At 35.1% G+C, this 24,745-nt stretch overlaps 1 protein-coding gene across 4 annotated transcripts in view; it reads right to left on the minus strand.

Annotated features, from left to right (window-relative positions):
- Window positions 1-1,400: 1,400 nt before the first annotated feature.
- The window catches only part of LOC144434612 (leucine-rich repeat flightless-interacting protein 2-like), a 37,061-nt gene continuing 13,716 nt past the window's right edge, over window positions 1,401-24,745 (minus strand). For 2 of the 4 annotated variants that reach the window (XM_078123087.1, XM_078123086.1), the window contains 11 exons: window positions 21,182-21,268; window positions 20,270-20,332; window positions 17,739-17,855; window positions 14,143-14,313; window positions 13,228-13,320; window positions 11,914-12,105; window positions 11,053-11,173; window positions 10,470-10,549; window positions 10,026-10,130; window positions 8,206-8,363; window positions 5,372-5,472 (listed from right to left, as the gene is read on the minus strand). In XM_078123087.1, coding sequence (XP_077979213.1) covers window positions 8,253-8,363; window positions 10,026-10,130; window positions 10,470-10,549; window positions 11,053-11,173; window positions 11,914-12,105; window positions 13,228-13,320; window positions 14,143-14,313; window positions 17,739-17,855; window positions 20,270-20,332; window positions 21,182-21,268 — 1,140 coding nt within the window. In that variant the 3' untranslated portion in view covers window positions 5,372-5,472; window positions 8,206-8,252. Of the gene's footprint in view, window positions 5,473-8,205; window positions 8,364-10,025; window positions 10,131-10,469; window positions 10,550-11,052; window positions 11,174-11,913; window positions 12,106-13,227; window positions 13,321-14,142; window positions 14,314-17,738; window positions 17,856-20,269; window positions 20,333-21,181; window positions 21,269-24,745 lie in introns of all 4 variants that reach the window. The other 2 variants (XM_078123088.1, XM_078123089.1) reach the window with 2 other exon arrangements.

The raw sequence follows: 24,745 nt of genomic DNA on the forward strand, positions 1-24,745 counted from the left end.
AATTGGATTTTTTGGGGGGTCCGCACCCAAAATGAGCGCCCTCAACGGAGACCATGATTTCAACCTCTTTCTGTATTGTTTATGGTTACTATTGACCACCGATTAAGATGTAAAATGTCTAATTATTGGTATTTTAACAATTTATTTTCAGTGAATGTATTGTAGTTGTCTGATCAAAATTTGATACTCCACTTACAGCTAGTACAGTTTTAAAATGGTGACAAATTCAAAACCAAGCTTTTGCTCAAATTTAAATTTGCGACTACACTACCTAGAGATAATAATATTCACTACAAATCAATTACAGATACAATGTCTTTTTACAATTTTTATTGCGTATATCTTCGGTTACTCAAAGAAAAAAAGTTCCCAGTTGCACCTAGTGCAGGTTTAATACAGGTCCGGGCCAGTTCAGACTGCAAATAACGTTGTCTTACAGTGCTATAGAAAAAGTTGGTCCAGGCAAAAGACTTAACCTATGTAATCCTTATGGCTTCTCTGGTAAGATAATAGTAACACAAGAACGTGATTGAAACCTTAGCCTTTAAAGATTACCACATTTTAAGTTTACTGTACTGGACTGTTTGCCATTTGCATCATATTTGTATAGCTGTTGGGTACTTTCTTGCACTGGTTGGACAGTACATAAGAATGTGTCACTGAATACCAGTCTTCTGAGAGCGGTGGGTTGGCTGATACATGATGGCATGGCTGCATGCCAATATGACATATCTTAACAGACTAGTTTGGCAAATACCAGACATAAATATGACAGCGCAAACACATTAAATCATGATTTGAAATCTAGCAAATCAAAGTCAAATCTTTCCAAGGCTTGTCTGAAGTACTTTAAAGTTATTCAAAGCAAGGTTGTTTTCTTTCCATCCTTTTCTCGTAAGCCAGAGCATAAATTTTTGCTGACTCAAAGTGTGGGGTAAATTTAATTGTAAAACAACATTACCATACATATGACAATGGTTTCTGACGATGCCCCCCCCCCCCCCACATACACACACCAGTGTTTTACAACCAGTAACATTGAAGTAAAGCCCTTTCGCTATGTGCTACTCTCGTTTATAGCATTCATATCAAGTAATAAAAGTATACTATTTCAATTGGTTTATTTACAAGCCTAGCATGTGGCCTTTCTAATGTGGTCAATTAGCAAATGAAACAGTATACTTTTACACTTGATATGGATGCTATAAACAACTGTGCTACATACAGAAAACATTTCACTTTAGTGTTATGGGTTGTACTTATTTCTTTACACAAGAGTTCAATGTGACTTTCAACTCTTTCAACCCATCCATCCATCCATACAGCAAACAGAAAAAACATTCTACATACACATGTTACATTTACTCAAGCAATTATTTTTATTTGTATAATTGCATCAATATGATGAGAGCTCTCTCCTCAACTGTCCACTTCACAAAAATAAGGTACTAAAAAAACCTTGGAAGTTTGGTTATTTATCTACAGCTTGCAATCTCTGTACCCTCTAACCTCTAACCTTTGAACTGAGCATGGGCCATGCTGATTCAGCAGGATTAAACTCTACCAAGGCTCCTACAGGCTACAGCTAGTACAAAATACATTATCATTTTTTTTAAATACAAGGCTAAATTGTCGTTGGCATTTTTATCATTACTGTACAGGAATCAAATTCAAATTGGAGCACATCTCATTTGAATAATTGGTTTCTTGTAAATCCAGAAATAATTTTTTTTTCTGTCAAACCACACCTGAAATTGAATGCATGCAATGGTGGTATTTTACGGTCCTAGTGCAATGTGTTCTGTATTTCTGACATTTACATTTCATGCAAGTCTGTAAAATTAACCTTCTCGACTCACTTTGTACATTTATTTCAATTGGTTCTAAACTAATGAAAAAAAAAGTGGATTATCTTTCTTTTTTTCTGGATGACTCAATAATTTAAAAGGAATGCAGCAGAGTTGTTTGGCAAAGACTTGCTTTATATAAGTACAGACAGTTTGTATGCAGCCCAGAGACAAGTAACTACAACAAACACACTGAAATCTGATTGGCTGGGAGCTGGCAAAGCCAAAACAGGAAAGAAACTCTACCTATGAAAGACAAATTCTTGATTCTTTTTCTTTTGAATGATGAAAAACTTGCAGCACCTGGAAGCAAATTGGGGAAAAATCACATTTCGAATAAAACCAAAAATCAGTTTAAAAGTACACATAATGAGCGTTTCTACAATGCTGAGCCATCATCAACACATGTATAAATATTCCTAAACTCCTTATTACATTGGAAAGCATAGCATCAAATCCACTGGTCAAAATGTATTTAGATCTGTGAGATTATTCATAAAAGTCATTATGTAAATACACTACATACACTGTGAACTAAGTATGAGAATTTATGGTAGCAGCCTTAGAGGCAAGGTTGTAATATTGAAATAGTGTGAAATAGCAGCACAGTTGTTGACAATATCACCATATTGCAAACTCACTCATTGCCAGTCGGCAGGTAAAGGTAGCTATTGAAGTCAAAATTGTATCTTGCACGCCAAGAACACATCACTGACCACATGGTAGACAATAGTCTACAGGCTAGCCATGGCTTCAGATCTTAAGACTTCTCTTTACCCCGTCTAGCGCAATGAGAAATCATGAACCAAAAGTTTTTCATGCAAATGAGTAAACCCTCAACTGTTACAATGATGTAAAGAGTGTATAAGTTAGCATCCTGATATGACAAATGTACCATATTAGGTCATTGTGTAAATGCCCCAATACACACTAACTTCTTATTGGGTAGAATTCTGTGATTGATTAATGAACACATGATGTTAATGACTGTGTAGGTGGCTTCAGTTGAATTTGAAATTTCATCTCAGGACCTCATTGAGCTAGATGTGAGAAGAGATTGGAAGCCACAGATAGTCTCTAGACTAGGTGAACAAAGTAATCCAACAGCTTGCATCAAAATAACATTAATAGGTGATTAACAAAATGACGAAGTTTGGTGAAAAGTAACCTACAGCCATCTAAATATATGCTTCTAACATAACTACATTGGCAAGGAACAAAAAAAATTACATAAAAAATACTGAGATAACATGTCTTTTGAAACAGACCAGATACAACATTTCAGATACTGAAAAATTAAAGAGTTTGAGTGAAACTGTATACATGAAGTATTTGTGTGTCGAGAATTTTACTGAAACAAGGACAAATACAATATTCCATTTACTACTTTCTGGCCAAGTTTCAACGAAAGAGCACCATGTTTTGAAGACGTACTTCCAGAATGTACTAACCCACAACATTTTAAACTTTCTGCGTACAAATGAGCAACATAGATTCTAGGTTATAAAAGATGGACAGCAGAGATTCCAGGCTAAAAATGCATTGACTATGTTTATGTCACCAACTTTCAACTTACTATTTGATTATGTTTCCAAATAAAAGCGCCCTCATTTGCAAAATTGTTTGAAAATTCAAGTCGTTTTTTTTCTTTTTGGACTAAATTATTACTGATATGACTTGATATACTGTAAGCATTTACTGAGTTAACATCTAAATGTTCACCTGTATCCCTACTTCGACTTGATATGTTTACATGTTTATGAAAGAAAGTCCATCAATGTATCTTTAGTCATATTTTTCCATCTATATCTGAGGAACGGCATATGTACTACTACGATTAACGGTGTGTATCAGTAAAACTAGCATGTCCTTTATCATGAGCTGCGACAGTGCTGGCACGGCATTCTGTCTAACTATTACCTCAAACTAACAAGACACTTTCATACTTTAATGTGATAAACCCTGTCTACATAACAGTGTGTTCAATACTACTCAGCAGTGCGCCCTCTTGGCCAATTTGAAGCATCACTGACACAAAGCATGTTCTCATAGTTTTATAAAACCTGTTCCCTATATACCTTACTAGTGGTGACTCGTATGAGAACCCAGTTTTTATGATTTGACCAAGCGAAAAATGTTGCCTCCTTTTATTAGAGGATACACTGCTACTTTCATTGAAAACACTATCAACTTGACCAAAATCACTTCAATTGTAGTTTATAATGACCTCCGTTAAGGTATCTCCTTTTCTTCTGCATCTTTTATACAGCAATCAATGTACAATGTAAAGCAATGTGTACTATGCACTATCATATACATAATACATATATCACAGTTTTGCACAAGGTTGTCTACCCAAAAAACAACAACACAGAAGAATGAACAAAACTGATTTCAATCAATCAATGGCACACAATGGCTGACAGAACTTGAGACACAGAGAGTACTGTTCATACCTATGGCTAGAGATCACACAAAACTTAACTCTTAATGAGAAAATCAACTGTTTATGCCTGGGCCTCTCTTAAAGTTCACAAATTTTCTGAACTACACTTCTGAACCATTGGTATTTAAATATACTGAATTGTAATTGTATGTTTAATACACCGACAACAAATAAAAGTAACGTAGGTAGTGTCTGGAATCACTGATTTGTACAATAAGTTGCTGGTAGTTGAAATGTCGTTGATCAACCAAACTTTTAATGTCTCATGTATTGATTTGATGCTCAAAATATCTACTGTATTGATATATATATAAGTATATTTCTGTTTTACACCAAATCTGCCCAACCAATACTATTTTTATACAAAAAGTTCTAGCACTACCTAACTTGGCACATCAGTATTTCATAGAGAATGAAGAATCATAAAGAAGTTGTCACAGGTAGACTAGGAGAAATGCACTACTGGGGAAACTCCAAGGCTGTGAAAGTATGCCAATTGACAGGTTTTTTTGTTTGTTACATGTGCTGAGATGAGCGATAGTGGCTTGCCTATCTGCCTCATTTTTGTATGTCACTGGCCAGTCCAGTATGAAACTAAAAATTTGTGAAATCCGAAAGATTGCTTGAAACAACAATTTTCTTTTAAGCTACCTGTTTATAAACACATGGCAACTTTACTGGACAGCATACAGATATAGCAATTATCAGTTTTGTAAACATTTTTCCACACATCTTTGTTACACTGATTAATGGCTAACACAGTCCACAAGAATGACATCATAATACTGAATGACCAGCACTTCTGTAAAACTCTCTTTTGATTGGCTATTTTCAGTTTAAAAGATTGTCACCAGCCAATCAGAGGTAAATTCTTAATATGAAATATCAGTAATATCCACCTTGAACTGTGCATGGCACTCTATAATATGATTATTACACATTTGATCCATAAAAGTTATTTTTTAAAAAAAGCACAAAAAAACCTGCCAATTGCCCCAAAATGAAACTGACAAATGGAGATTCAAAAAAATACATCACAAGTAAATAACAACAGCAAGTGACAAATGAAAATGATTGTTTGCATTAGATTCTTCGCCCGCCTTTAATTTTTTCAAGTCGCTTGTTGAGATGATCGTTAGCAGTCTCTAGCTCATCCACCTTATCTTTGGCTGACCGTAACTGCATTGACAAGGCAACCACACATACAAGGCAGATGGGGGAAAAAAAACAAGATAAAAAAAATCCAATAAAGTAAAACATTAAAAGTACTATGTATGATAACAACAACTTAACACAGAGAGTGCATTACTAATTCTACATTAACTTGTTACTGTTAATATACAAAAAATTAGATATAACATGAATTGGAACCAGCTTCCACCATCCTGCCCCTACAAGCACTGATTAAACTAAACATGTTAAGAATGAATGCACCTTCAATGATTTTTGTTAAAAATTGATAAAAATTTGATGAATTGATGCTTGTGTCGACTTTTTAAAAAAGAAGTTCAAGTAAACAGTATGTTAATCATCTTGTTTTGCTTAGAAAGAGATGATTATTTAATTTCTGTCAAAATTTGATGAGATGAAGGCGGCCATTTTGAATGTAATGAAGGCGGCCATTTTGAATGATATAAATGGCAGCCATTTTGAATGAAATGAAAGGTGAACATTTTGAATTGAAAGATCAACATAACTGAGGAGATTTAGTCTTGAATTTCAAACAGAATTGGCCCACGTTATATATTATCTTCAGAGATAGTTGTGAAGCATTCTTGTTAAAAATAGATTAATTTTTAGTTTTTGATGTGCATCTTGTGGTAACAAATACTGGTAAGTTTTTTATTTAGTTTTGAGGTGCTTTACAGGGTGATGATGTACATTTATGTTGGGGGTGTGTCAATGTGGTGTGCGGTAAATTGGCAGTTTTAGTTGGCCTGGTACTGGTAATCTGGTCAGCTCACCACCACTATGGAATAAGTAAGTAAAGCTGTGTTGATATGTATGTGGAGTTATTAAACTAAACTTAGTAAATAAACATTCACACGAACATGGATGCTGCTAACAAAATTGAGATAAATCTTTGAAAATTACGAAACTTTTCTAGATAATAGCTTATAACTGTATTATTTTTAGATGAAGACACAAACATCTTTACAACTTTGCATTATGTCATACTCAATTTTAGACTTGCTAAATTCAGAAGCAGTCATATTTCCATGAATATTTTTCCAAAATACCGTAAATTCCACACCCAAATTACAGCTAACTATACGGGTTATGACAAATATACTGTTAGAAGCATCCATCTAACACTCTTTAAACATCGACAGACGACTTAAAAACAAAAACAAAAAAATAAAACAAAAATCTACTTTATGAATTGCATGCTATATTGCTGTAACACAAAACGACTACATAGAATTAGTAGATTAGACTGGGGTCAAAGGTCAAAAATAACTTAAATAAATCATCAAGCCTTGTGTATGACTTCCAAGAAGTGCAGTAGAGTGGTCCCCTATAGAAAAGTCCAGGATCATTCCGAAGGTAGATTGTGGCAAAAGATTGGAAAGAGTTCTAAGTACAAGGAGTATGTCATAATTTTTTACTCGGCAACCAAAATCTTCACATCGGTGGGCTTCAGTTAATAGTACAAAGGCACAAAATAGCTGCAACAACTTCAAATATGTTTTTAAAAAGACTGCTGTACACAGTTAAGGAAGCACTGTGCTAAATCACCTCTTTGGCCATGTCATTTTTTCTTCAAAATTTGAAAAATAAAGTTTTGAAATACCATTGCTCAATGAGTGAATGCGATTTGAATACTGTGAATCTAAATGTGTCCAGTTGTTTAAAACGGCCATATGGATGAGGATTGGGCAGTTATTTTGGATTTTTGATTTATAAAATAATTTTATCATGGCATCCTACTTGAAAAAAAAACAATGTGAAACAACATTGACAGGCTGAGTCTGTGTTTGTAATTCAATAAATTGTAAAAATCTAAAATAAAAAAAGTGTGAAAAGTCTGTTATTGTATGTACAATAACAAACAACCTACACACTTATTATGCTTTTTCAATTTATTGAGTTACAAAAAAGGACTTGGAATATGTTGTTTCACATCAATTTTTCAAGTAGGAAGCCATGATAAAATTGTTTTGCATATTAAAAATCCAAAATAAATACCCAATCCTCATCCATATGGCAACTATATCCGATTTGGCATTGATAGTGTCTACATAAATATCAAACTATGCTCTAGCTGTGAATGAATGAAGTATGTAGTGAAAATACTGATTTTGAATTGTGTTACCTGCCAAGGTACACAACTACATATTTTAATCTTTGAAAAGATTTCAACTTAATAACAAACACTGAACACTGAACTTGTTCCTTTTACATGAATACTGAGAGACTTTGTGTGGTCATTTATGATAAATGAAATACAGAAGAAACCAAAAGGTTTGTTTGTAAGAGACATTCCTTTGAGAAGCTATTGCAATGGTTTGAGTTGTACATAGGTTTGAACAAGTAGCAACACATCACTTTGCTGCATAAAAGTCTCCATCTCTCTCTCTGCTCCATCGTGGTCATTGTGCTACAGGTTTTACTCAATGTCACAGAGCCCAGAACTACAGGTTTACTCAACTTCCCTCGAAGTCTGATACCAGACTGTGTTTGAAGACAGGTGTGTGTTAAAGTAAAGAGTGTGTCCATGACCCATGCAAGCTATGTGTAACTAAACGTACTATTAGCTGCAGAAAAAGAATGCATGCTATACAACTACACAAATTATTATTATTCCAGCATGCTGATAAGACAATCAAAATTGCACTGAGCAGTTCGCGTAAAAGTTTGCATTTTTGTGTGTGCCAGGCACATGAAAAAAGGTGAGAACAGTGACAAAACCTGTGAAAAGTTCCAAGGCCTTTTTTTAAGGACACCAAAAGAAAGGTTCATAACAATGCTTGATTTCGGGCACTTCTGCTTTTCATGTTCTCTATTCGTTTGCTAAGACGAGACGTTTCCATTTCCATGTCGCTTACTCTCTCCTGTGCTATCCGCAACTGCAAGTGAAAATTGCAACTTTAGCTAAAGAAAACTTCAAAACATAAGAGTTCCAGCCATGTAAACTAATTTCTTGCAACTATACCTAGCATTGGAGGGGAGGGGTTCTGAATTATTAGAATGTGCATATATTACACTACTTTGTGTCATTCACTACAGGATCATACATTCACTTTGCTCTGTTATTTTTTTTTGTTTGGCTAATTTCTGAAATCAAATCTATACAGGCATTCATTGGACCCGCAGATTGCACGTTTCCAACAGAATGGACACGATATACTCTTGTACTTGCTTACTCTCTATATGCTATAGTACTTAGGCTGCGGCATCAAATTGACTATATACATACTGTGGCAATGCAAAAATGTACCTTTTTTTGACTATAGCATTTTTTAAATATGGCTGCCATGAATTCAATCAATTCAAATGCAAATTTGTGCGCACACACATATGCTGCCAAGACTGCACTGAACACCAAAATATTTGCTAAAAGATATAGACTGCAGGTTATACAGACTTTATCTGAAAACATACACAGTATTGTGGTTTCGATATGTGAAATGTTTTCATTACAATCAGTAGATTTCGAGGACTCATTTCTTAGAAGGTGGAAATCAACATCTTGCTTTTCAGTAAAAAGACTACATATTTCATCTCTTTTACTCTGGAAATATGAAGTTGCCTTGCACCGAGATGTCCCTTGTCATATCACCTGCATTAATTTACATATATTAGTAACACATACATACATGTACACAAAGACTGGATGAAGTAAGTATACAGTGTTTTTATGCTAAGGATGGTATGTAGATAATTACAGCAGTCAAATTACAGTTACTATATTATATGTCTAAGAAACTCTTAAACCTTTTGAAAACCCTGACCAATTCTCAACTAAAATCAAGAAAAAAAAGTGAAGGTCACAACACAATTTTTTTTAACAGACGTCAAAATGATATCAAAATTCAGTCATTTTAGAATCCAATATGGCCGCCAAATCCAATATGGCCACCAAATACTATGTTATTAACGCTATTGGAAAATAACAGATTGTCATATTTCATGAAAACAAGACAATAAACCCCAAAGAAATTCTTTCAAGAAATTCAAGAAATTCTTTTATGATTTCAAAAGGACCAGGAACAACTTTCATGACTGGCCAAATTTCTTATTTAACTGGGTCACCAAACAAAACTATGGTTTAGAATGACATGGTATAAATTCTGTATAATTTGTTTGAATGTGTTCAAGTGGGCTTGCTAGTGGGGTAGTAGAAGTATGAGTATTGGATGCAATACTAAGTATGCAATTTATATGGGGAAACTACAAGGGCTCCTCCTAACCCTAGCAAAAACACTGACTACAAAATGCAGAACACAACATTCACCACATAAAACAAAAACATATAATCTGCAAGAACACCTGTGGAAGGAAAGGAAACTGCTAGGGAAAAAGTGTAGTAAAAACAAACGTGGATGGTGAGCAAATGATAACTATAGTATACAGTGCTGTTGACAAAAAAAAATACAAAGCAAATAATAACATATACAGCAGACTCTTGGCAAAAAACACTGGAAAGCAAACTGGGTTGGAAAGGGTAATATTAAAGCTGGGAACGGTAAACACAAAATATCTTAAAACTATCAAATTTGATGACATACCTCTCTTTGGAGTTTCCTTTTCTCTGATTTGAGCTCTCCTTCCATTTTCTCTGCATTCTCTGCCTGCATCTTATATCGTTTAACTTGACTTTCTAACCTGATAACCTACAAAAGGAATTGACGAGACCACTACTTTTATAGACAGGTAAGATTTACACGTCAAAATAAATTGTGTTGATACCCATCCACACTAGAATACACATTGCTATAGAAGTAGGGTGAGACAACACTGTCAAGATCATCCTAAAACAATGAAGAGATCTCCACTACTGTAAGGATGCACCCTTTGATAAAATCTGTATCATGATAAACTGGTGTGTGGTTTTGTATGTTTCACTCTGGATGCTAAACTTTTCGGATCTGTGTTCCCTTTAGGAAATGGGAAGTAACTCAATAATTTCTAGAACAAAATAATTAATAGTAGATGTCAATTCTTTTACTTACATTGCCCTCTAGTGTTGTCTTGTCCTGTTCAGACTTCTGTAGTCTTGATTTACATTCATTCATTTGTTTAGTTGCTTCTCCTGCAGAAGACAAATCACACATTATTGTTTTATACTTCTACTACCCCACCAGCAAGCCCACTTGAACACATTCAAACAAATTATACAGAATTTATACCATGTCATTCTAAACCATGACAACAGATGTCTACATAATTTGTTCTGCAATACTCATAATATGATAAATACATTATTGTTTCATACTTCTACTACCCCCACCAGCAAGCCCACATGAACATATTCAAACAAATTATACGGAATTTATACCATGTCATTCTAAACCATGACATATGAGTCAAAAAATTCAAAATCACCATTTCTGATTTTTCATTTTTATGCTTGCATAAGTATAATTTTTTGTTCATTCAGCCAGAAAACACTCGCGTCATAAGTTTGTTGACACTACTCATCTTCTATTCATAGTGACAAGGCCCCATACATCAATCATACTTTCCTGGGCTGAATGAAGGAACATTTTGGGGAATAATGTCTAAATGTCAAGAAGTGAGAAGATATATACTTACTTTGTAATTCAAGTAATTGTAAATCGGGGCCATTCATAGGTGATAATGGATTAGACCTTTTGTTGTCTGCTTGTTGATTTTTCTCTCTTTCTTCTTCTAGTTCCGCAGTTAATTTCTTAATCTGAAAGGTGGAAAAAACCAATGATTCTACAACCGACAAAGAGTGGTAGAGTGAAAAATTCAAATAAAACACATTAATCTCATATTGTAGGAAGTCTCAAAATGGATAGGTTTTTACCAAGGTTCAGGTTCACATTAACCAAGAAAATACAGAAAATGGTCAAAGTCACTACAATTCCAATTACACTGAGGATCTTCAAATTACTCGTGTAGTATACTCAAGATCGCTTTTTAGAAAGATTTAAGTTTGCAATCATTTATTACGATATATACAGTAAATTGGTTGATTTCATTATTTTTCCCATAACACTGACAATTTTTCAGAGTGCAGAAAACTCTCTTCATTTAACCAATGTTCTACTTCATATATATTCTGAAATGTACAAGAAACCACACCAATTTCACTGGAGATTACGTAACATTAACAGTTCTTAAAGTACTGGTGTAGACACTTCCCTGTGTCGTCATCAGTGTGCCTTCCTAATAACAGACTAAGTTTCTTGATGTTGGTCAAAATGATACAAACTGTGTTTCCAGGCAAGTCACCACATCGTGAGGGATTGGGGAAGACTAACGTTTGATGCCCCGGTCAGTTAAACTAGCTTAGAAGGGACATGCAGTCCTGATTGCCTCGTTGAAACATTGACAGCAGTTTTCCTGGGGGTATCGCAACACATGCTGTAATGTTTCCATTACCACATTGTCAAACAAACACTTTAAGTCAATTATAGCATCGCCTACCTGTTCTAAAAATTCTTCTTTTTCATCTGCAAATGCTTTTAGTCTAAAATCTAATGAGCCTTCACCGGCTTTTTCTAAGATTTGAGCTGCTTCTCGTGAAACCAGTGCAGCTGACTTGACAACAGGTTCATCGCTGTCAAACATTTCGTCGTCTTCTGAAGGTTCTCCACCAACTAACACTAGACCATATTCCTGCAATCGATGAAAGAATTGCCTATTAATACTTCTGTGCAGCTCTTAATGATCTACTAGTAAAGTAGTAGTGAGTGGTAGTTTATAAAATAAGTGTAATAATACTAATAATGTTAGTCTTCATGAATTGATTTACCACACTATGCTCAAAGCACTTTACAATAATATGCTGGTATGAACGTACAATGGTACAACACCCTTTTATACTCCATAAGGACTACATAGATATACCCTCTGTAAGTACTTAAAGCATTCACATAGCAACATCTATCCTACCAGGTCCCAATTTATACTACAGCATGATTAACTTGGCCACACCGATGGTTCAAATTTTGCCCATGGCTTTAGGCTATTGAGAAACGAACAGCAGCCATGAGGCTTGAATCTTTAACCTGTATATTTCAAGCCTGTCGTGCTAACCATTCACCCATCCTGACTTCACAATCACAGTGTAACTCTACACAATCCATTGCCAAGCTTGACTTTACAACCAAAATCACTTGTGTTGAAAGTTGTCTCCTAAACCTTATGCCCAGTATCGATTCCAATGCAATTCAATGGAGAGTGTGTGCATTAAACCCGGGCAATAATTTTCCATATCATGCCCTGGCACACTTTGCCCAAATATAGCAAGTGATGCGCTCATTGACTTTCGTTCACTCAGAGATTTGGCTTTGTGAATTTTTTTAAAATATTTTAACATTTCTGCAAATAACATAATGTTTCCGTGCCACTATATGGGGTAGATGAGAAAACCTTTACGCCTAGATATGGGTTTTGCTGACCTACTGATCAGTAGTATGGCTTACAGGTCCTCCTAATGTTGGGCCCTTCCACCACACAACCTCGGTCTGTAAAACCCATATCAAGACCATAAAGATTATTATCAATGAATCATTTGTCAATTACTTACCCTTTGGAAACATCTCAGTGAGAGTCTGGGCAGATATTCATTGACAGTCACATTTGTAAGGGCGTAATTGCTGTATTGTATTACTGAGTGATCAGTTAAATTTCATTCACAACATGACACCCGTCTGTTGCCATGACACCTATTTTTGTTGCCCTGACAACTTATCACTTTATGTAATCTGTCGATAGTGGCATTAGTATAAAACTCACCTCTATAAGTTCATCTCTTTGTTTAACCATTTCTTTTAATATTGTTATGTCATATTGTTGTTTGGCATTTTCCCTCTTTTTTAATTCTAAATCCTGTCAAAAAAAAAGAAGAAATCATACAATATTGTATAATATCACTTAACACAGAACACAAGCATTGATAACACATTAAGTAAGTGTCACTAGTTCCTACACAGTGGTACCAAAAACAACCTCCCTTCATATCATCAGTGTCCACTTCCAGTTGAAGAATCTGTGTGCACTGTGATACATACAACACAGTAATTAAAGTGTCCCTGACTCTTTGATATGTGCCTGTATCTCACGCCAAAAATTCAGAATATAATGTAGATTTGTCTTGCAGTGTATGTACTAGCTATCTATGTAGCTGTATTTCACATATCCCTCTTGGATCATGTAAAGTCATCAGTGTTGACGACAAGCCTGCTCCTTTTCACCCTTTGAGTTATTATTTAGCTATTTAACTCCTCCACTTACTTGTTAATAGGTAGATAAGTTTTCATTTCACTGTTTACTTTGTCTTGTGATGGACAGATTTACAAATTACATACTTTACTGGTAGAGGGCGCTGTTCTTTCATGAGGTGCAAACTTGTATGTTTAACTTATCCTATGGTTTTTCCTATAGTACAGCTAGAGGGCACTGTTCCTTGGAAAGGTGCACGTTTGTATATCTAACTTGCTCCATGACATTTTTTTTCATTACATTATTACTCAAAAACAGCATATCTCGAAAAGGTGAATGTATATTTCCCCTTTTTTTCCCCACCATTGCTGCTACATGACACTGCTACTTACACAAGTACAATTGGTAGGTTTCACACTATGTCTGACCCTATATCACCACTAGGAGGCACTGTGGCTTTGAAATGCGCACTCTCCATGTCTGACTTACCCTATGTTTTTCCCTAGCTTCCCTTTGTAATTCTTGCATGAGTTCTTCTTGTTCTTCCAAAACATCTTTTAAAGTATCTACTTGGTAAATAAGTGCAGCTTTTTCATTGTCTAGTTGTGCATTTGTCATCATAGCCTTCTTATACTTCTCTTCAAGTTCATAGAAGGCATCCTGTGGGAAAAACGACAACAAAACAATCAAAATCTATTCCGGGAATGATCTGTAGCATGCTACATGTATTTCATCATTGATATCTTACCTTGGTGAAACACTCAGAATGGAAACATGTCTAACATCCTTGTCACCTAGCGACATTTGTAAATCTCTAAGCCATTGGATTTAAATGTGTGTATGTATGTGTGCATGAGCATGTGTGTGTGTGCACGCAGTCGTGTGTGAGTGTATGTGTACATATGTGTGTGTCTGCGTGTGTGTGTATGTATGTACATGTATGTATGTATGTATGTATGTATGTATGTATGTATGTTTGTATGTATGTATGTATGTATGTATGTATGTATGTATGTATGTATGTATGTATGTATGTATGTATGTATGTATGTATGTATGTATGTATGTTTGTGTGTGTGTGTATGTATGTATGTATGTATGTATGTATGTATGTATGTATGTACGTACGTACGTACGTACGTATGTACGTACATACATATGCACGTATGACAAGTATTAAAATGTCTGGATGTATTTGTATTGATGATAAAAGAACATGTATAACACTCAATACCACACAACTTCATACAAACTTGACAACAACTGTTAGGATTTTTAACACCACACAAATAAGTACTTTTTAATGCTCAGCGACTTCTATTTCTACAACAAGACATTCAAGTTAGTCAACCACACACAATGTATGAATAAGTGGGTCCCACAACAAACATGGTAACACAGATATCAGCTGTGGGTGAAAACATGCATATAACATTAGTATTGTTATTCTACATCAACTAACATGCTTGCTAGCGTCACATCTTGGCTGTTGCTTGGAACACTACATTTTCTACACACTGGAAAACAAGCATTTCCAAACACAGCTTGGATTCCAGGCTACATGTTCATGCCCTAGTACACAGCAGGTCGGAGGTCAAGGCCTATGGTTAAACAGTCACTAACACACAGAAACCAGTGTAGACAATACATAGCAGATTGCCAGCCTGTTGTCAAGGCCTGTGGTTATCGTTACTAACACTCAGAAACCAGTGTGGACAATCAAGTTACCTGATCTACTTTCCGTCTTGACTAAAATTAAAAGTAAGCAGCAAAAGAAAGATAATGGAACAGAACAGAAGCAGCAGTTGTTATCTGTTGTTTCAGCCAGGCAATGCTGTACAACTTTGTAATGATTAAATAACATTCAAATAAAAGGATGCATCTCACACAAAATGTAAGACGTAACTCCAATGCATTTTACATCGGTGTATACCTCAACCATGTAGAATTCAAATTCAAAACACTGCATCTGATTGTGTTTTAACATGACAATCAAAATGATTGCCTTGTGACTAACATGCATTTTGGCATTAGTAGAACTGAACAGTACTCTTTAAACGGCAACATATACTTCCTATTTGAGAATGAGAAAGAAACTCTGAAATGCCAAGAGGATCCTGTTCTGTCTTGCAACAGAGTGATGCAAGAACAGTAAAAACACAACTAGAAGGCTGTTGTTAGTGACTATATGTGGTAGAGATAATATTGAAATATACATATTTAAGACATGAAAGTAGAAAGTACAAAGGTATATACACATGCATCATCATGTACGTGAGGTCCTTGGGTGCCTTAAGCGTTATTCCCATATATACCCTATTTCTACATCCAGGCGTGGGTTTTTCAGGAAGTGACGGAAGTTCTTCAGGAGGGCCAAATGTTCATGGGGAACAAAGGTGAGGCTGATTTCATCTTAGCTGCATTTCCTTATCCTTGGGGAACCCTGGAAAGTCATTTTCCAACAACTATGCATTGCAAAATCTGACTTAAAAGAGGCCTGTTATAGACTGAAGCAAGGCATTATGGGAAACCGACATTGTTTGGAGCTTCATGTATACTTCTGAAGAGTGGGCACACAATGCAAATGCATTGTTTACTTCCAACAATGTCTCACCACATATGTACAGCAGGCCTCTCTGTCTTCTTAACCAGATTCAGCCAATTACTATAATTCTATTTTAATGGGGTCGTGCCATGCAAGGTTGGTGAATATGACATTTCTGGGTCCCCTGAGCACAAAGAAATATATCTAAGATAAAATAAGCCTTGCCTTTTGTTCACCTTTAATCTTTAAAAGTCTATAAAATTTGGATCTTGTTTCCTGTTTTGCTACATGAACAAGGGAGTTATAGCAAGTCTTTGGATAATACACCTAATGAATTTGCATGTTACTTGGTTTCTCATTTTGAAATTTGGCGAAAAAACTGAACTTTGGTTTTCTAATTTAGATATTTTTCTAAGAATGAACTTTGGTTTGTGAATCTAAAAATTTGGCAAAAATACTGAACTTCTACACTTTATAATTTTGAAATTTGGCAAAAAAAAACTGAACTTCTGTTTTTTTAATTTAGAATGTTTTCTAAAAGACTGAACTTTGGTTGACCTCTGTAATCCTTCAGACATTATTTGAGTATTATTCTTTTTTTGCTCTATATCACATTCAGAATATAATAATACAGAATGGACAAGTATCAAACAAGACTAAAACTGAATAGAAACATCTATCCCTAGAGGGGATGTATGTACAAAAGAAATGACATGGCAGGAAAGTAAATCAATGAATCGAAATGGAGATATCATGAAATGTCTACGAATGCTGTTAGCAAACAAAAAGAACTGTATCCTATACGTTGAATAGCTGTAGATATATCAATCAAGAATTGAGAGAACACAGGTGGCTTGCAATGTTCACATTAAATCAGATATTGAATTTATGGTGAAAATAATGAAGTGTACCATGGCCTTTTAACTACTGGAGCATAATCATAAAATTTGATCTTTGCAATTGAGTTCCCAACCCAACCCAACCCCACCCCATACCCACCACACCCCTACCCCCATCCCACCACTGGAATACATTATTCAGGTTTTTTTTTTTACATTTTACCCATACATTCATGAATGCATATGACACTTCCATGGCACTTTTGCATATTACTATTATTAGTACATTGTAATTTACAGTCACCAGAACAGTCAACATAAACAGATAATCTAGAATATTTTTTTTTTAAAAATAGACATTATTTATATCGTTAATATGTCTTTCTAGTTGATATCAAAACGCCAGTTACTGTAACTTTCACTATTTTTGTTTACTTTCGCCATTGAAAAATACAACATATCTGTATGGAAACAGTAATATTCTTCTTGGTAATGAATTCATTACCTCTTTGTTAATTGTTGGCTCTTGAGTGTATGTATACTGGTCAGGAAAATAACTGTTACTAAGGTTTTGAGGACCTACGTTCAATGTGTATGAGACTTATACAGTACGTAACATCCAGTGTCAAAAACTTAAGGCAATCAAAACACATGGTACTACAGTCTGTAACATGACAAATATATTTCTACTTATTACTTACCCTTATTGATTCATTAGTTTCGGGTATATTTAAATTTTCTTCACTTCCACGTCTGGACGAACTACTACTAAGACTGCTATGTGATGATGTCAGTAATGGTCTATTACCTACAGCCTGCTTAAAAAACAAACAAAGAACCATTAAACAAACAAACAAACAAACAAACAAACAAACAAATAAACAAACAAACTACTAATGAGACTGCTATGTGGTGTCAGTAATGGCAGGGGTGAACAAATCATTTTGTGAACTGGTGGTCCCCGGACCAGTGCCTTAAAAAATACAGTGGTCCTGCTGAAAGAATTAGTGGTCCAAGGTCCCGCTAATGTGAAACATTAAATCTTACCTATGAATATGTATATTCAGACGACTTTTTAACATAGTTATTAACAGTAAGGTACTGGTCCGATGGACCAGACAAGGTAAAATTTGTGTGGTCCACCCCAAAAAATCACTAGTCCCGGACCCAGGACCAGTGGATTTGTTCACCCCTGAATGGTCAAACACCCAAACAAATAAATAAATAATATTAATAATAATTAGATTGTACTATGACATCCATGAATTGACATTCACTACAAGTAAAAGTGACTGTGGTATGGTACAATAAAGTCTCATTAAGAACCTATTTTGATCACAGCCAGTTTACAAAATACATATTGTACATAATACATGCTAAACTATATTGAGGAGTAGAACACCACTGTCACAACAGGGCTCGAAATTCGTTTTTTTTCTTGGTAGCCCAGGTGGGCTACCATCATTTAAATTTGGTAGCCCGAGAGCAGTGACTGGTAGCCCATATGCATGCATTCCTAAATTAATGGTGTTTGTGTATATATGTAACTATATATGATGTATTGAATTCGATGATTGATTGAATAACTTCAGAGGTCACGTTAACACGTTATTTGTGTGTATTTCACGCCGTATTTGACATTGGGGACGCAATTTTTTGCATGCAAGACATGTAGTCGCAGTTCTTAGTTGTAACTATTATTTAAATCTCTTGGTGCAGTGAGACCTGTAAAATTTGAATATGATTCAACGTATGGAAAACGTATAAACAGTTTCATAAGCCCCATGGCCATTTCCTGATGTGGAGACTACGTCATGGGTAGTTTAGAAACTATGTGCTGTTATCATTATCTATCCACGTGATTGGTTACTTATTAACAGACGGGTTATACATGATGGCCATTACGGCAAAGCCCCTTCCATTCATGGGCGAAGACAAACAGAGTCTAAGACCACATCGGCAGACGGTCCATGCTGAAAACTTCACTCAGATAAATTCAAATCATCATGTCACCATTTCATTCTCACTAAAACTTCAACTTTCTTTTGAGCTTTGCTACTACTACTAGATCGAATGCATTACGTGAATTTACCATTCACCACTGCATGCTCTCAGGGGTTGTGTGAGCGTGGTTTACACACGGAATGTTTTAGGCATTGTTCAAGAATAAACGAATCTGTAGGTGTATACCAAGTTAATAGTTCTCATCAGCAGCATAAAATCTTATCAAACACCATTACAACTGTGTCTCTGTCAAGTTGAAAGTTAAAACTGTCATTCATGTGATGGAATTTAGTTACTGCAATGCTGTACCGAGAGTGTACTGTACTCCGACTCCGGGCCGGAGGGCATATTTCCAGAGAGTGATTACCATGGAAAATTGAAAGTATAGAAAGATAACATTAAATCGCTATACAGAATATTGTTGCATATAAATGTTTTGTTGTGATATTTTGGAAGTACAAGCTGTGTATACGATGTACGGAAGTACAAGCTGTGTATACGATGTACGGAAGAATGACGTGTACAGTGTACATGTATTTCGTGTACATTTGATATACATGTAGTGTGGATGCAAATTTGGAAAAGACGCACTGATTTTGACGCTAATTTTGGCGAGAACACGTCCCACAGGACTGCGACCTCGGAGGCCCCTGGCCCGGGAAGGTGTCGGAGTCAGGCTGTCACAGTTTCATTCAAAACTTAGTAGCCCAATTGGGCTACCACTCACATAATTTGGTAGCCCAGAGACAAACTTTGGTAGTCTGTGGACGCGGGACTACCGCGAATTTCGAGCCCTGCACAAGGTAGTTGCGAATGCACAAAGAAGGGTGGTTCACTACGCATGAAGAGGCTTGGTCACCAAGACAGCTTTTTTTCCCTTTTTTTTCGAGGTGGGGGGGGGGGGGGGGGGGGGGGGTTGTATCAAAAAATTACATCATAGTGCTGTTTCTATGTCATATCTTAGCACATGGTGACAACTAACTATACATGATTCAATATGTTAAAGTAGTTGGGATAACATAAGAATCTCTTAGTATGAAATGAAAGTAACCACCAAGAACCACAGATTCTGTCCCTTTTAAAACAGTAGTATAACAAACCTATACTAAATATCCACTACCAAGTAGTGCTGTAACTGCAAAGCAATAAATATAAACTACTTTAATAAACTCACTAGTCTCCAGGAAAAAGTGTTGTAATTCACATTAGAAACAAAACTTTCAAGTACCTTTGAATTTTTCACTTTGTCATCACCAGAAAGGGCAAATTCTTCATCCATCTTTTTCTCGGCCTGAGGAGAAATCGTACAATTTAGAGCATGAAATAAACTCACAACCACTGCTTTGATAGAACTTCTTGCACTGTACTATATGTGCTGTACTGTATGTACGCTACTGCATAGGTCTGTATAATTAATAATGATGGGAAACATAAAACAAAGGCAGTCATAATTTTTGCTTTATTCATTTGAAACCCTAATTGAATTTATTTATTTCATTACTGGTGATGTAGCATATATAAGTCAGGTGAAAAATATGACGTTTCTCTTGTTTAATAAAATATAGGAAGTGACAACATAAACTAATAAACATGATTAACATAAAGTAATGCACCATTTGTCATAATCACACACACATGAACTATAAACTTGGTTTTAAGGATACATACATAAATATGACTCAAAAGTGAATGGTAATTAACGTCAATATCAGCATGGTTATTTGAATAACAAAATGTCATGTGTTTTAGAATTGTACCAAAACCTTTACATAAAACTAAACCCTAAACAGCAATATGCCATGGTCTAAATTTCACTTAGCTACACTTGGTCGTAAAAGTTAACCAAGTGAACTGTTTCAACCACAATTTGCTATGAATTTCCACTTGTCGAGCAGACTACCACCTTATGAATTTGGTCTAGATATGACATGTAGTACTCTATGTGTCTACTACTGCTAATTTGGTAGTCTAGATGCAATGTATAGTAGTTAATGTGCCCTGGACTACTGTTAATTTCAAGCCTTGATATGCGAGTAGGCTTCATTTTTCCCATTATTTTTCATACACATTTCCCCAAAGTCATGTATGATATAATTTAAAGAAATGATAGGCTGTTTGTTCGTTGGAATGTACAACTTACCTCTTTCTGTTGTCGCTCGAGTTCCTTCATTCTGATAACCCTGGCTTCTGCCCTGGCAGCTCTTCTCGAGGCTAGCCGGGCTTCTGCCTGTCGACAAATGACAAAGTTACAACAATTAATTCATTGTCCACCTGCATACAACAACTCTGTCTGTTTAAACAACATGTACCTGATGATTTGTTGTGTCATTTTCACTGTTCATTTAAATGATCTCTTGGGGTTACTGACAGACAAACACACACTTTAGCAAAGAACTACAACCCATAATCCCTCAACAGTTATGATATATTTATCAAATGAATAAACCGCCCCAACAGATTTATTAATTCAAGTATATCTAATAAATGTATTCCATTATTTATGATGATATAAAGTTATCATAAATATCTCAATATTAAATAATATAGTAGATTTGGTATAATATACCACAATGCATAAATCTCCATAATTATGGATTACTATCAATAATTATACTAATATCAATAACATGCATGTCAAAATAACACCTACAACATCTGCTGCTAAATATAACCTAACAGTAACATTCCACAGTCAGACATTTAATATTAAAAGTTATGCATACTAATTATATCATGTATTTATTTATTTATCTGTATACATTATTAATTTCTTTGAACCTCTACTAGGGATTTTGTTAAGGTTACAGAATCCTGGTAGAGTGATTGGAAATGTGGTCAAACTTGCATAGATTTGCACACCAAGTTGTACCATAATTTTGTGGAGAACCCTAGTAAATATAGGAAACCTGGGTTAGCTTTTACCTGGTTTAATACCACCCTTAAAAACATGGTTTACAATAGTGCTGTATTAAAAGGTGATTGGCCCATGTTATCTAGGAATATGGAAACTTTTATGCCAAATTTGGTTGAAATTTAGTTAATTTTGATATCCCGGTACTGATTTTGACACTTGACCTTGAAAGTTAATGTCAAGGTCATGAGAAAGAATATAGCCATGGACCATGTGTCATGTCTACGTGACTGTATACTTTGTACTTATTTTTGTCCATATACACAAACAGGCATTTGCTATGCTATGCTGGTAGCCTTCCGTAACTATCACCAAAAAAGACTAGCATGCCTAAATATGATCATAATGAAATCAAGTTTACACATTGCTAAAATCAGTCAACACTGGAAATAAATTCGGCAAAATATTCAGAGCCATGAATGATTGCAAAGTACATGAACCGGTACTAGAATAACATAAACTGTTCTTCCGCTGCAGCTGTTATAAACAGCTGTCCGGAAAGTAAAATGAAACCTCATATGTGATTGGTCACCACCCCGACATCATGTAAGGAAAAAATTCAATCATATCATGGTCTTTCATATCAAATATTTATTTGTATAATTCTGTCTCAAATATCCCTCTTAAAAATTAAAATGAGATAGCTGACAGCTAAAAACTTCAGTAAGCATTTGTATAAATAGACCGACTCCTTTCCGAGGCTATCAATCACCAGTTTTATCACTTATAGACATTTGTCAGTGCATTGACATTCTCACAAATATCCATCCATAATGTAGTTATTTCAGTTATCACTTTTATCTCAAGTACTGACTGGCAATTGACGATCCAGACAGTCTAAAAACGGCTCTATAAATTATACATACGTCTTATGGTAACAAAATGAAACCTACCACCATGATGCAAAATATGGCCCCCATCGTAATACCAGCTATACTTTTCATCAAGGATACAGTATTGGTATTTATTTTTTTTTTAACTTTAGCTAGAGGCCTTGGGTAGAAACTACTCAGCACAGTTTTAGGTTTCAGGACAGACACTATGATTGGTGGTAGGGTATGATTGGTGTGAATTAATAAACTCCTGCACTGTGTGACACACAGTTTTTTCATATCTTCACAATCCTTGCTATGCCAGGCAGCCATATTGGATGTCATGAATTCATGATGCTCAGTCATTTAGACATCGCTCGATCTCTGATTCATATAAAGAACCATATCATTTATCATCATAATATTTAGCAGCTGTCCTCATACAATGCTTTTTTTTTATTTTCATTACATTTCTCTTCACTTTTTCCTGAAGAATGGTTGTAAGGTTGCAATTTATTTGTACTTGTCTTTAAGAGGAATGCTCAGAAACGTAATTATTTAATTATTTCCAGGAATGCACTATGTCTTGTTTCCTTGTTCAGCCATAGCTATAATTAAACTCCAAGCCCAATATGTCTTTGCATTAGTGTTTATCTTATCAATGGAGACATTGGGACTAGATAGGATTATTTTTTCGTTCAGGATCAAATTTTTCTATAACATTCTACTGCTGGACAAATATCTTTCTCACAGTAAATGTTAACCTGAAATCAGACTTTAAATTACAATATTCTTGTAAATATGAGTATTTCTTCTATGTGCTGTAACGAGTGGCTGAAGCAATAGCCTTGCAATATAGAACGTTCAGCATCATATATACTGAGGTTCTGTCTATATTTGAGTTATGTATGTATGTATGTATGTATGTATGTATGTATGTATGTATGTATACACACACACACACACACACATACATACACACACATACACACACTATACTTTTGTTAATATACTGTCTAGACATTCCCTCTAAAATGTAGTAATTGAATATGAAATATTAAATTTTCCAATTACAGTATGTCAACCTCTTCCCTAGCCACACTAATTAGATATGGAAAAATACTTAATAATAAATGTTCATAGTCCAAAATTGATGTAATGATACAAGAGATTTGACATTTAGCAAATCACGCTGACAGTATTGTCAACATTAAAGAACATGTACTGTTAATGCTATTTTTTTTAAAGAAGGAATCTTTTGTTTTCATGTTTTTACTTCATACAATATATCAAGATACTCCAGTCCAAGATTCATTTCATTCAGTTTTATGTCTTGTGCAATGAAATCATTTTCTAACGTCAATACAACATTACAAGTGTACCATGACCTGACCTTAGTTGACCTCAAGTCATAACATTACAGCCAATGATGTCATTGTACGCTATCACTCTATGACATATAGTTGATGAATGGTCTGACTGAATGATATACAGATCTGTAGGAAAACTTCATCTTACATGGTAGTTACTTGATTACTTTTATTGTTCCTGCCACTTCAGTACTAACACAGGTTGCTTTAAAGGCCCATGATTCAATCTCAGGGTTCTCTAACATCACTACTATCTTATCAGTAAAGACATGTGGACGACATAGCATCACTATTGGTCATGACAATCAAACCCAAATTTTAATCCTAATCTGAACTTGGCCTTTAAAGGCCCATAATTCAATCCTTGGTTCTTGTATTAGAGTTACCTTAATATGTGGATAAGTTATGATAATTCTTTCTATAGCTATGCCAGCCAACTGTCTTTCACACCTAAATTTCAATCCTATTCTACAAGACCTTTTAAAGGCCCATGATTCAATCCTTGGTTCTTGTATTAGTGTTACCTTAATAAGCTATGATAATTCTCTTTTTTCAATACCAACTTATTCTATAGCTCTGTGCCAGACAACTGCATTTCATACCAAAATTGT

The sequence above is a fragment of the Glandiceps talaboti genome, chromosome 4 (genome assembly GCF_964340395.1).
Source record: "Glandiceps talaboti chromosome 4, keGlaTala1.1, whole genome shotgun sequence".
Lineage (NCBI taxonomy): Eukaryota > Metazoa > Hemichordata > Enteropneusta > Spengelidae > Glandiceps > Glandiceps talaboti.